Source organism: Stegastes partitus, unplaced genomic scaffold (assembly GCF_000690725.1).
Source record: "Stegastes partitus isolate 25-593 unplaced genomic scaffold, Stegastes_partitus-1.0.2 Scaffold660, whole genome shotgun sequence".
NCBI classification, from domain to species: Eukaryota; Metazoa; Chordata; class Actinopteri; family Pomacentridae; genus Stegastes; species Stegastes partitus.
Window position 1 is genome coordinate 315,885 of NW_007578391.1, and position 13,583 is coordinate 329,467.

General features: G+C 44.9%; 1 protein-coding gene across 2 annotated transcripts in view; it reads right to left on the reverse strand.

The window, feature by feature from the left end:
- Positions 1-11,569, reverse strand: part of LOC103363457 (Na(+)/H(+) exchange regulatory cofactor NHE-RF2) — a 49,530-nt gene extending 37,961 nt beyond the window's left edge. For both annotated transcript variants that reach the window (XR_520499.1, XM_008290232.1), the window contains exons 1-2: positions 10,955-11,569; positions 9,535-9,837 (exon numbers count right to left, since the gene is read on the reverse strand). Coding sequence is in view for 1 of the 2 variants with exons in the window: in XM_008290232.1 (XP_008288454.1) it covers positions 9,535-9,837; positions 10,955-11,161 (510 nt within the window). In the remaining variant the exon portion in view is untranslated. The remainder of the gene's footprint in view (positions 1-9,534; positions 9,838-10,954) is intronic.
- Positions 11,570-13,583: the final 2,014 nt, after the last annotated feature.

Here is a 13,583-nt window from a genome sequence, read left to right on the forward strand (position 1 = left end):
AACAAGTTCTTCGAGGCCTAAAAAAGCTAAATATAGTAGATTTTTAGATCATTAATCAGACAAAAAATTCTATTTGATAATTTTATTTTTCACTCTGGTTATATGTAGTAATGGACATTTCTTTCTATTTTTCTGAACAAAAACCAGTCAGCCTTTTAATTGATAAGTAAATAATCAGTAGCTGTAGCCGTATTTATATTTATCTATATATCTATATATGTGTGTTTTTGAACAGTGTGGGCCCCAGACTGTACATGTGACATCATGGAGACAGAAACATGCTCCATGAGGGAGGCCTCACAGCTCAGACCAGCCCAGAGATTTACATCCAACCAGCACACAGACATACATCGTTCCTCTCCAAAGCATAATGAATCAATTAGAGGGGATTCCTGGCCGCTGCTCTGCCACACACATCCCCTCTCATTCCTTATCCTCACCTCATGCACACATTACTCAGACTCCTTCCCCTCGTTTGTCTACTCAGGCGTCCTCAGAATTCCTGGCTGATCGATAAGGATGCAGAAACCCCGCTGTCCCATTACTCGACTCCCACAGACGGAGCTGCAATTAAACCGATTCAAGATGTGCGGGCCAGTGGGACACCGGGAACAAACGCCCGAGTGTGTTTTCAAGACGTGTGTGAATGGATGTGTGGGAATGTACGCTGGCTCACAGCTGTGAGAGCAGCAGACGCAGCAGATACAGACTGAAGATGGGCCGCACAGGACGAGCACAATCTGAGAAAGGCTGAAGCGGGGTTTGCTGCCGACTGCCAGATTATCGTCACAACACGTTAGGTGTGGAGCCGTCCTCACGTCGCTTTCAAGGACTTCGAATAACAGTTTCTTTCTAGCAGCCTGTTGCATTGACAGGGTTTCTGTCTCACGTGTTTTCTAGCAGCGCTCTGGTGTGGGCGGCACACTGATCGATCTTCACCCTGGCTGCAGCCGACCTACACTCCACTGACAATCCCACATCCAACAACTGATATTTAAAAGATGACATTAAAAAAGCAGAGAAACAGAAGCAGAATAGAGCGTGTATCTCCCAAACAAGAGCTATTTATTGGGATAAAACCCTGAAATCTGACGCGTTAATTATTTCAGATTGTATTTTTTAGAGGCCAGTCCCAGATAATCTACCAGGAGACGGCAGGCCTGTTTTCCACATTCCGATCCAATAAAAGCTACGCAAAGTAGTGCAATCTATAAATAATGCCGAGGATTTGGGTCAAGCATGCCACAGACACGACGTTTTAGAAAGGTTCAGTGAAGATATGTCACAGCTTCACAATCCATAGGCTTATCGGTTGGGCGGTAAAAACAATAAAACAAATATTAAACTTACATATCATGAAAATATAAATGCAGCTCTTTGAACGCCTCAGTGCTGTCGGAGTGAAGAATAAAACCTTAAAACAGCAACTAAAAACCAACAAACAGAGGCAACAATGGGGGGACCTATTTAGTTTGCTCCCATATATTCAAAACATCATCCTTTGTTTTTATTCCAAGCATTCTTCAAAACCTAGAGCCTACATTACCCACAATGCAACGAAACATACAGGTGTGTTACGCTAGTACCTATAAAGAGAGATGTTAATATAAACAGAAGGGGACCCAGCACAGAGCCTTGAGGTACACCAGAGGAGTAAACTGACGGTTAAAAGTCGAGTCTGCACCTTTTACAGCGTTTATTAGGCGACAAACTCAGAAATGTACCGAAGCTATTTAACATCTGATTAATCTAGAACTTAAACCGGGACACAAAACATTCACACAAAGTTCAATTATTATTTTTGCGGAGAAACAGGCGGGTCAGCATCTCCTGGGCGACATCTGAATACATTATCAGCCGTGCACGGGGAGATGATACATATGGACTCACAGCTGTGTTCACTCTCACACACTCACCCACACACACACTCCGGACACAATGCGCTCATTTGTTCACGTCTCTCCGACACGAACCCACCTCACCGAGTCCACTCGCCTTTTTTTTTTTTTTTTTCTTTTCTTGTCCTTTAATTCCCCCGACACGTCCTACATGTTTTTACTCCAGGAATTTGGTTTACTCTCCTCGCCTCACATACGCACTGAGCCAGGACCCCTTGATGTAATAACATTGGTATTCAAAGCAGGGGGTGGAGGGCGGAGGGTCCCGTACACCAGCTCCAGATGTTAGTAGAAAGATCTCACACTCGCTCGCTTGCTCACTCTCACCAACGTACAGCCAATAAAAAGTAATATTTATCTTTTATTATACAGAAAGAATCAGGTGAGTGTCGGTTAAATCAAAGTTAAACAACTAAAATGAGACGTAAACAGGATTTGGACGCCCCAGTATCAGCTGTGCAGCCTTTTAAACACAACCTCAAATGCCTTATTTTATCCGAGCACCTCTCGGCCTGTTGCGGTACGTCCTGGTGTCAGAGTGATGATCACTCAGGCCGACTACCTCCAGACAGCTCCTGCGCTGTGTGTCGCTGCATTAGAGCTGACAGGCGACATCTTTTTCCCATTATCCCGGGGCAAAAAGAGAAACTGAGCAAATGGAACGGGGCAAAAGGAGGAGATGCGACTCCCACAGAGTCAGGGCCGAGTCACCGTCTCGTTTTTGTCAAAATAAATGACAAGTGATGATCGTTTTTAGCAGGCGGGGGGCATTAAAGAAACGTGATTGGAAAGAGATGTTGGAAATATTTAAGATGAAGCTCAAGAAAAAAATGGACGTTTCCTGCATTTGTGAATCCGTTTACTGTTAAATCTTCACTGCATCCGCAGAAGTCAGTGTTTAGTGCATTCACAACCTCTCGTTTTTTCAGTTTTTGCCACCAAAGACATCTCCTCTGTTGCTTTCTGTCTCTCTCTGTTACTATTTGTGTTTATTCAATCCTGACCTCCGACCTCAAGCCCTGACCCCTGAACACTCTGATCTCTACTGACGACTTTCTCACGCAGATCTCTTTCACTCAAACAAACTGCATTTGGGAAAAAAAAAACGCCTCAAAATGTTAGAATCTTTCTCTGGAAGCTCTCTCCGTTGTGTACTTCTGCTCCGTGTTTATCGTATTTAGCTGTTGTTTACATGGAAATCAGAATTTGTTATGTGCCTCCATCTGCGACACACGTGTGTCCTCTCGCACAAATACGCACATAAACTCTCATCTTTGTGTCAGCGCCGACACGCATGGCGAATAAAACATGCAATGTGTCCAATCCTGACGCGTCAAACAAATCTGTGTTGGATTCTTGACCGTGCAAACTCATGCAGCCCTCTGCTGTGTAAGTGTTTGAACAGATGCTCTGCGGGGAGCAGATGATCTCTGGAGGGAAAGCTTTAACATGATGTAGTGACATTTATTCAAACACAACGCCATGTTCTCGCCTTGGCCTCCGCGCTGCAGGGGTTCGATCATCACCAGGACTTCAGCTGTATTGATTTGTGTCCGACGACTTATCAAAGACGAGGACAAACATCACGTCTCAAAGATGTATGAATTTCTGCAAAGCTCTTTCTCCTCCCTTTCTTGCATTGTTTTCTACATCAACCCTTTGTGCAGGGTTTTGAATCTGTCCTGCACGCTTCGTACTGATGCTCGCCGTCACCATAGCGATGACTTTCCGTGCACCTCCCGACAAGCCCCGACGTTAAACCAGCCAGGAGTGGAAAGAACAACAACAAAAGGCCGCAACGTATTTGTGTGCGGCGGAGGCCTCACCACCAACGGAGAGGGAACGTCGAAGCCACACAGAAACAACAACAAGCCCAGAACGAAGCCGTTTCCACAAATGAGGCAGGAACACGTCTTTGTGGTGATGAAGGCTTCTCGTGTGTCCTCTGGCCGAGCAGTTCGCTCATTTTTCAGATACTTTTAAGTCCAGCTCAACACTTTAATCAGTCCTTCAGACTTTTAAACCGTCTCACCAAAAACCCTCTGAGTGTAAACATCGAGTAGCGTTGCAGGTTTTGTGACGTTAACACACCGCAAGCAACACAAACGGTGGCGTATCGAAACGGAAACTGGAAGAAAAACATCCGTCATGTGAGACAAAAGTGAATTCTGTTTTACTCTGTGTCGGATGTAAGTGATGCGCCATCAGACAGTTCCCTCCACGAATGTTGCACAAAGTTCAGTTACACATTAGAGCTGAAGAGATTTTTCTGACAATCACTGAGCCACGTCGACGCCTCGCTAACATGCTAGCAGGCGTGTGTGTGTGTGTGTGTGATCGTGTACGTCTGTGTGTGTGGTTGTATTTGCAAGTTAAAAAAAGGTTCTGGTGAGAAAGTGACACCCAACACTTTATCTCAGGGCTTAGAGTCGACGACACACCTCAGTGCATGTGTGTGTGTGTGTGTGTGTGTGTGTGTGTGTGTGTGTTTGTGTGTGTGTGTGTGTGTGTGTGCGTGTGTGTTTGTGCACGCGGGCGGCGCACCGACACCTCAGGTGTGTGTGGAAGTAAGACAACACGGCTCATAATGTTCCCGTCCTTGAAGCATCTCTTCTGTTCTCGCTGCAGCAGGCACAAGGATCATCATTGTTCCTGCTAAACATGTTCTGTGCCATCGAGAAAGGGAACAGGACATCGCCTAAGTGGCTCGAGCAAAGAGAAATAACTGCGCTCGGCTTACGTCCTTAATTCAAAACAATTTCCTGCGTCACACAGCAGCCGACGTCTGTAGAGTGATCCTTCTTTATTCTGCGGCTGAGTTCAGGGTTGTGTCATGGAGCCCACTTGGAGTCACTTAAAGTCCATCCATCCATCCATTATCTCTACACCGCTTAATCCTCACTAGGGTCGTGGGGGGCTGGAGTCTATCCCAGCCGACTCAGGGTGAAGGCAGGTTCACCTGGACAGGTAACCAGTCTATCACAGGGCTACACTTAGAGACAGACAACCAAGCACACTCACATTCACACCTACGGACAATTTAGAATCACCAATTAACCTCAGCATGTTTCTGGACGGGCTGCAGGGTGGTGCAGTTGGTAGCACTGTTGCCTCGCAGCAAGAAGGTTGCCGGTTCGCGTCCCGGTGGGGGCACCGGAATCTTTCTGCGTGGAGTCTCCATGTTCTCTCCGGGTTCTCCGGCTTCCTCCCACACAGTCCAGAAACATGTTGAGGTTAATTGATGATTCTAAATTGTCCGTAGGTGTGAATGTGAGTGTGCTTGGTTGTCTGTCTCTAAGTGTAGCCCTGCGATAGACTGGTTACCTGTCCAGGTGAACCTGCCTTCGCCCTAAGTTGGCTGGGATAGGCTCCAGCCCCCCATGACCCTAATGAGGATTAAGCGGTGTATAGATAATGGATGGATGTTTCTGGACTGTGGGAGGAAGCCGGAGAACCCGGAGAGAACTCACGCTGCACGGGGAGAACATGGAGACTCCACGCAGAAAGATTCCGGTGCCCCCATTGGGACGTGAACTGGCGACCTTCTAGCTGCGAGGCAACAGTGCTTCACTTAAAGTCCTCGTTGATGAATGAATGTGTCGCTCGGTGACAACCAGACGTCCACTTATACCAACAGAACAGCTCCTACCGGCTCACATAGGGTTGTTGTTCTCTACGGTCTGTGATATTAAGTTTAAAATGCAGCGAGAGGATGCAGATAAAGAACGCACACGTGCTGCGTATCGTTACACGAGTCGGTCGGTCGGTCGGTAGTCGACCCCTCGACGCTCTGCGCTGTGTCGCAAATCAAGAGGGAAGTAAACAGTCGAGGAATGCAACAAAAACGAAACCTGGGGGATGAGTGGTCGTAAAACACAGACGTAACCTGGGCAACTCCAGCACAGACCGAACCTCTGGTCGGGATATTTATTGGGCAAATGTGCAAGTGATTATAGCTGCAGATAAGTTCATGTCTGCCCAGGTTTCCTCTGCATGTGTGTGAGTCCATGTCGTGGGAGCATTTTAAGGCATTAGACTGTAACCTGTAGCTATAAATTAAAGGTTGACTGACGGCTATATTTTAATAATTGAAACACTTCCGTTAATCACAGCCGGGGTTTCCAAGGTCTGACTCGGTGGGACCTTCCTCCCTCAGTGTAAACAGATAAATAAAGCTGTCCGTCAGCTGTGGGCTCAAGTTCAGACCCATTTGTTTTTATTGCCTTGTATTGTAGCTGAAGGGAGAAAGAGATGAAATTAGCAACCAGGAGCCCCGTTTTTTAAACCTACATTACATTTGATAAATTGTCACTATTAAAAGTTTGCCTAATTATCTATGACCAGATCCTGGCTCCTCGAATACTTTCATACTGAAGAAAAAAAGTGAAAAATGCCAAAGTTTAGCCAAGTTCAGGAGCATTTAAAGTCATGCTACAAGTGAATTTATGAGAGATAATGATGCAAAAGTGTGTTCCAGTACCCATGCTCACATATTGCATAAAAGATTTAGTATATCTGAATAAATAGTAAATCAAATGCAGTTTGTTTGATTACATTTGGCCTTTTTTGGTGCTTTTTCAGCCTTTCTGACCTACAATCCTCTGTGCAGTAGAAGATACAGCTCTGGCTTGAGCTGCAGACAGTGTAGAAACAGGTGATTTCATGCTGCAGCCTGCGATGGATGCATGAGGAAGATGGTCACAGCTTAATGTTATGACGAAGGAGTTTGCATGCAGCAGTGCTTTGTAAAGGCAGCTGCAGCATCTATGGAGAGGGGAAAAGAAAACGCTTCTTTCGCCTCATGCAGTGTCTTTCCTTCACCTCACAGTTTCAAAATCTTGAAGTTAAATACTCAAATAAAATCGGTTTAAAGTGAAATGAAATGCAAAGTACGAGCATGTTGCACAGCCCGGTGGTGGTGGTGGTGGTGGTGGTAGGAGGGTGAGAGGGGGGCTTCCTGAAACTCTTTCCCACAAATCTTCAAGGTTAGTACTGGCTGATCTCAGTCTGTCCACATTTTTTCCCTGCTCTCTGTCTCTCTTTTCCTCATACCTTTCCCAAAAAATAAAATACGAGAGGAAATCTGCTGCGCTCAGCAGCTCGGCTCTCCGGGTCAGAACGAGCAAAATGAAACTCAGCAAAGTCGGTCAACTTCTTCAGCTGTCAGACGCAGATAAAGAATCAAGACGTTCAATTATTAGCTGTGTGTTTTTTTTTCCTTCTTCCCTTTCTGTGATTCATTTTCCTTCTGGTCAATACTCTGCACTGATTGTCAAAGCTTCTTGCCAACCAGATGGACGAATGACCACAACACAAGACATATTCTGCTGTATCATCGTGCTGTGTCAATACTGAGTGTGCATGTTTGTAGTGGAGCAGCTTCCTCTGCGATAGAACAGGGAACGGAGATGTAAACTACTCCACAGAGGAAGGTTCGAACAGAAGACAGCGGATGTTCGGCTGCAGTCCCTGCATAAATGGAGTCGTTTTGTCTCACTAATCAACCCTCAAACAGAAGCTTATTCACTTTCCTGCAATTTTTCTGCTTTTAATCTTGAACTGCTAATGCCTTTTGGCTCGTCTCGCTCGGCTCTCTTTCCATTTTTTCATTGGACTCGTTAAGAGGGAGAAAGAAACGAGAGACTTTGAAGCATTTCCTGAACCTGGCCGGGCCAATCCAGCTCCACCGTTTCTCCCCACAGGTCACAAAGCCAGAACCGAACAAAGACACACACGCACTTAAGATTTAACTGATTGGCCCTGTCACTGCTCGAGCAGAAATAGTGGCTGAGTGCTGCTCGCATATTGGCAGGGCAAACCTAAGTGAAAACACATGTTGTGTAAATGCAGAAAGCAGAAGCTGAGCGGCCTCGTCCCCCCTGATAGGGACCATGTGAAACCAAATCCGATCTGAGTTTTCTAGGAGAGACAGAGCGAGCGGAAGCACATCCTGTTTTCCATGTCAACATGGAATCATAAGAAAACAGGGAATCAAAGCAGAAATGCTCATTGAGCGTTATGCAACCAGTCCTGAAACACAAGGACATATAAGATGTAATTGTCCTGCAAAAACAACTCCCTCTGAAACATCCCCTCACAATAAACCCACAAAATGAAGGCATTCTGAAAATCTCCCAGCCGGCCGTCTATATTCATAGCTTCTTTACGATTTCTGTGGATTTCCTGTTCTGCAGAGTCACTGCGTTGTCCGCTGCCAGATTCCTAACGTCTGACGGGTACCAGCCTCCGACCTTTCACGGCCTCTTCGACCCCTAGCACAACATCTGGAATGCTTTCAGCTGGCTGCGCTATACCCTCAGGACACCCGCGTTCACGGGCAGCAAACACAACACACATGCATGAAAGGCTGCAGAACTCGCATGACATCGACTAATCTAATCTTAAACTGGCAAGAAGAGAAGTCTGGGGTGAAAGTATGTCTGAGCTGAGGAGGATCCGTGACTCACTACCTCCAATCTGTTCACTGCTGTGTTCAATATTTTTGACTCTCGTATAAGTGAGACAGTAGACAGATCTCTGAGAGGACTTTGTCGAGTGTCTGAGAAAACTTGTATTTGTTGGCTGGTCACTTGTTGGTTTGCACTGCTGTAGCTGTTCAGTTCAGCGAGAGAGAGAACGTTCTGACTGCAGCTCATTGTTATTACGGTACAGGGCAAAAATGCTCGGGTGTGTTTCTTTAAACCTGTCACAGTAGTCTTGGGCAATGCTAAGCCCAGGATGCAGTGATGGTGCCCCTTCAACATAATGATGGGGGAGCACTGTCGTTGAAATAGCTAATGTGAAGCAAGAATCAAGCCGATCTGCTTTAGAGCAAATCTTTGGCAAAACTTGAAAACGTCCAGGTTCCTGCTCAGAGGTTGTTGTTTCCTGAAGTGAAGGGGATTAGAGAGAAGAAGAAGAAATGGCAGACTTCTACCCTAAGTCTACATCTGGTGAGTCCGACTACTCTACGCATAGTGAATGTGACCTATGTTAGCCTAGCACAAAGCTGTAGAGCAGGGAGGAGCAGCTAGCATCGCTCTGTTTAAAGGTTAAAGACGAATCTACCCACCACTATGTCTACATCTCACTAAATAATATGAGATATCTCGTTTAAGTGTAAAAACAACACATTTCCTAAAGTCTTGTCATCATTGTTAGGTTGCCGGGCAACCATGTACTGCTTTGTCTTTGTTTTTTTAGCCCTTCTATTACGTTCAAACTTACTTTGGGTTCACTTTGAGCCCAGCAATTTAAACCTCCAGAAACTTAACAGAATTAAAATTGTTACCCAAGTTTATGTGTGAATAGCCCTTTAAATAAAACTGACAACATCACTTATTTAGAGACGTTAATGGGGTCAAATTGACCCCAAAGATAATAGGAGGGTTAAAAGACATTAAAAATCAAGATAAACCAGGAGAGTAAAGGTGCTTGTCCCTGTTTCCAGACTTTGAGAAAAACCACCTCCTGCTGGTGCTGACTGGAGAATGTCCTCGTCTAACTTATCAAGATAGTGAAAGGATTTCCAACATGTCCAACTGCACCCCACCCCCTTTGAAGAATCCCACACCTCTGTGCATCAGTGTTTAGTGCGGTTCTGATGATGAGCTGAAGACACGGCGAGGAGCTTTACCTTCTTAGCAGCCTTTGACGGCGACCTCCTGGTGGGTTTCTGCACCTGACCGCTCAGCGTGACGGGCTGCTTGGACACCGAGCCGTTCTCCCGCTTCTTTATGGGGGACGACGGGGTGGAGGACGGCGCCGGGGAAGGGGAGGCCGGGGGAGAGGAGGAGGAAGGAGGAAGAGGAGGCCCCGTCCCCACGATGGCCATCTCCTCCGTGGCTGTGAGGCGAAGGCTGCGAAGACTTTCATGGGTCTCGTGGTCGACCACCAGCAGCCTGGTCTCGTGGTCCACCGCTTTAATCCGCTGGACCACCTGAGGGACGACGACGTCATTTTGATCGGAAAGAAAACAGCAAAAAAATGTCTCATCAGTCAACTCCAGGACTGAGCTGCAGAGAGCTACTGCAGGAAAAGTCCAACAGCAAACCAATGTTATGTGTCTAACAGCTCTTCTCAAAGTGTTGGATGTGCACTACCTGTCTCGATCTAGATATCTAGTGAAAGTGGCAATTAGGTCTTTGTTGTAGTCACAATGCCAAACATGTGATTATTCCGGCTTCTTAGATGTGACCACTCGATGCTTTTCTTCATCGTCTTTGTCTGACTGTAGGAAAGTGTGACTAATAAAGAGAACAACCTGAACTGATCATGCAGCTCGTTCATTTTAAAACCGTGTGTCATCAGAACAGACGCTTCTTTCACAGTTAATGTACGCTGTTATCCATCAAAGCATTCGAGCAGGATCACGATCCTGCTTTTGTGTTTTCCACTGAAAACCCAAAGCGGCAGATCTGCTCCAGGAGCGTCGAGCACAATGATCAACAGGTTTGTTTTGTATCTGTGCTGCAACAAGGTTAGAGAGAAACCTAATCTGCTGTAGAGAGAGGAGGCTGGTGCTGTGTCTGAGCATGGGAAAATAATTATCTGAGCCTGCTGTCTGTGTCCGACCACCAACCGGGACTCAGAGTGCAACAACACCACGTGTAAACAGGTGTAGGCAGTTTGGGGATGATGTCATTGGCAGTCTGACACACACATTTATGCATATTTGTAGGCATATTTACCACGGAAACGTTCACCAAAGAGAGAAGTGAATATCTGATAAGCTTCTAGGATCACAACAACATTCTTGTGAAGGCCTTTGTCAGTGCATACCTTCCTCCTAAACAAAGGCCCTGAGCAGGCAGGTGAGTCAAAAGAAACGGATCATGTGATAAGAAAGTACAGCCGAGACAAGGACAGGTGCACAAACTGTCAGAAGGAAAAGTTCTCAGGGTTTCCAGCTATAACTTGCAGACTGCAGCCCAGGAGGAGGGTCTGTTGTGCCATGGCACACTGCGTCAGGATGCGCAGCAGCAGCCGGTGTGACCTGTTGCTCTGCCCCTTATCAGATGAGTAAAAATCCCACCCAGGAATGCTCATGTACTTGCCTGGTGGTGTGTCTCTTTCTCCACATTAGCTCCATTCACCGCCACCACTCTGTCCCCGGCGCGCAGCCCCGACGCTTCTGCGGGGGAGCCAGCCTCCACTTTGCGGATGAACTGCCCGCTCTTCCCCTTCTCGCCATGCAAGTGAAATCCATACCCGTTCTCCCCTTTTGCCATGAGACAAAGCCGCGGTTTCCTCTCGTTGGCCATCTCTCTCCGTCGTTTCAAACCCTCCTGCGGTGTTTGGTTAAAGTTTAATAATCAAAATGCAAAGATGGGAGCTTAGGAGAGCGGCTGCAGGGCTAAACTTCCACGGTGCCAAAACATATCTGCCCCATACGCGCGCTTTCCCCCATATCGAGAGCAACACACAAAAAAAAAATGCAAAGCAAACCGGCTCCACTTCAGAACAACAATCCTCCGCGTCCACAACACATGCAAAAGAGCAGCAAAGTTAAAATGTAGGGAAACGATGCAACCAGTCCAGCAGATCGTGTGTCCAAACTGAAGCGCACTGCTGGCGACTCCAAAACTGATCCGACGCGGCGCGCAGAGAGACTTCAGTGCCTCCAGCAGAGCATCATGAATGCTTCTGGAAAAGTGGAGGAGATCCTCGGACGCTCAGCTCTCCCCTCGACATTTATACTTATCAACTGCTCGGAGAGCAAACGTTCAGTTGCGCTGTAGTTTGCGCAGCAGCGAGCGCTTCGTGCGCAATAGCACCACCTCCCTCCAGCGCGTCTACCTGTCAGCGAGCTGAGACGTTCAGGGCAGCGACGGAGGAGAGAAAGTTGAGCAATGTTGCCCCTGGGTGGCAGAAAGTGGTTTGTGAACAAGGTTTTTAAAAAGTAAGGAGGGCGACACCGAAGTGGGTTTATTTAAATGGAACAGAAAACACGTTTAATTTGATTGATTTTGTTCAATTAGAGTTTTATTTACTAAGATGCAGCAGTAATTATACCTTATCCAGTGTAAATATTCTCATGTCTTCCTGTTTATTAAACCACATGCTGTATGTGACCTGTTTTTCTGAGATGCCACGAAATGATTAGTATTTAGCTATTAGGATAATCAGGGTAAATTTCTACTTAAGAAAACAAACTGCTGTGTTTCTAATATTCTGTCCACCTCTGAATGTGTGACTGATGGAGATGTTTGCATCTGCTGTTAATACATGTATTAATTTAAGTATCACACACACAAATTTTCTGTTCTTGTCTGTAATAAAAATGCAGAAGTGAGCTGAAGATATAGTTCTACCAGCTGTGCTTCTGATGTTCCATTCAAAGATTCCAATTACTAAAGGACGCAGTGCTGGAGTCGCTGGTACAAACATAAGCACCTGTAATAACTACCAGCATGGGATCATATTTATTTTATGTTATATAAGTTATAAAGATTAAGAACAATGTAGAGTCTTAGTTGGATGATAATAGAAGACATGTAGTGCACTGATTTATTTTTACATAGAGTTTACTAAAACTTCATGAGTGTGATGATTGGCAAGAATAAATTATTATATTTTGTTTTTTCCCCATATTTTCAGATCATCATGCAGTTATTAAAACCCAAACACTACCTCTGTAAAAGTGCAAAAACGCTTTAAAAGATCACGGAAAATGGAAGTTAAACTCCAATTTTTAACTCAAGTTTCTGCGTTAGCTGATTTGAATGAAAACTTCTCCGGTATCTACTAAACATGTTTGGGCAGTTTTAGGTGTTTAATTAAAAATATCTTTAACTAAAGAGGAAAAGCTAATTAGCGTAGCTCAGCATTGATTGTTGGTTGAACCTGATTTTATCAGAAGTTGTTTTAACTCATGGATGTTAATGCAAACTGCTGCATTGTTATTTTTATTGTTAGATTTGAGCTAAAACACTATTTTAATTCCTTTATTTAGCTCTTCACCACAAACTGGCCTCCAGGTCATTTCATCAAGTCACTTTTAGAAGTTACCATCAAAATGATCCTTATTGTTCTCTTTTAAAAATCACATCAGCAGCTATTTTCTTTTTTTTTTCATGCTTTTTTCAACACTTTTCAATTCATCATAGTGTTGTAGTTTCTCCCTGTGGCCACTGGGGGGCAGTGAACGCTGATGTTTTTAAAGATGCTCTGATCGATCTGATCAGTTCTGTCAATCTGGCAATCACACTTCAGGTCAAACTTACTAAAATTATAAAATAAAAACGTGTCCACCAAGTGACATAAAGTGAAAAAATAAAGGTGGCATTTTACAGGAGAGGATTACATGTTGTCATAGCAACTGATGACTCCGTTAATATATTAAATACAGACGTTAGTATCATTGGTGTTCACTGTAAATATCTTTAATAATATATAATAGCTAGTAAATGATGTCAATAGTCATTATGTAGCCTTTTTTTTTTAACCAAAGTGCTTTAATTTGGAGTTATATCTATTTTCAGGAAGAGTTCGGTGATTATTTTTTTCTACTTTTATAAAACTGTGAACAGCTTCAACAGGAGTAGAAAACTCCTGTTAAACCCATTTATTACAAATAGAATAGCTCCAGTGAACATTGTAATAAATGCTGAGGAGTAAATATTTGTTTATTTGTTTATTTAAAAGGATTCCCGTTCGTCTTCCTGGAGTCCAGACAATAAAATA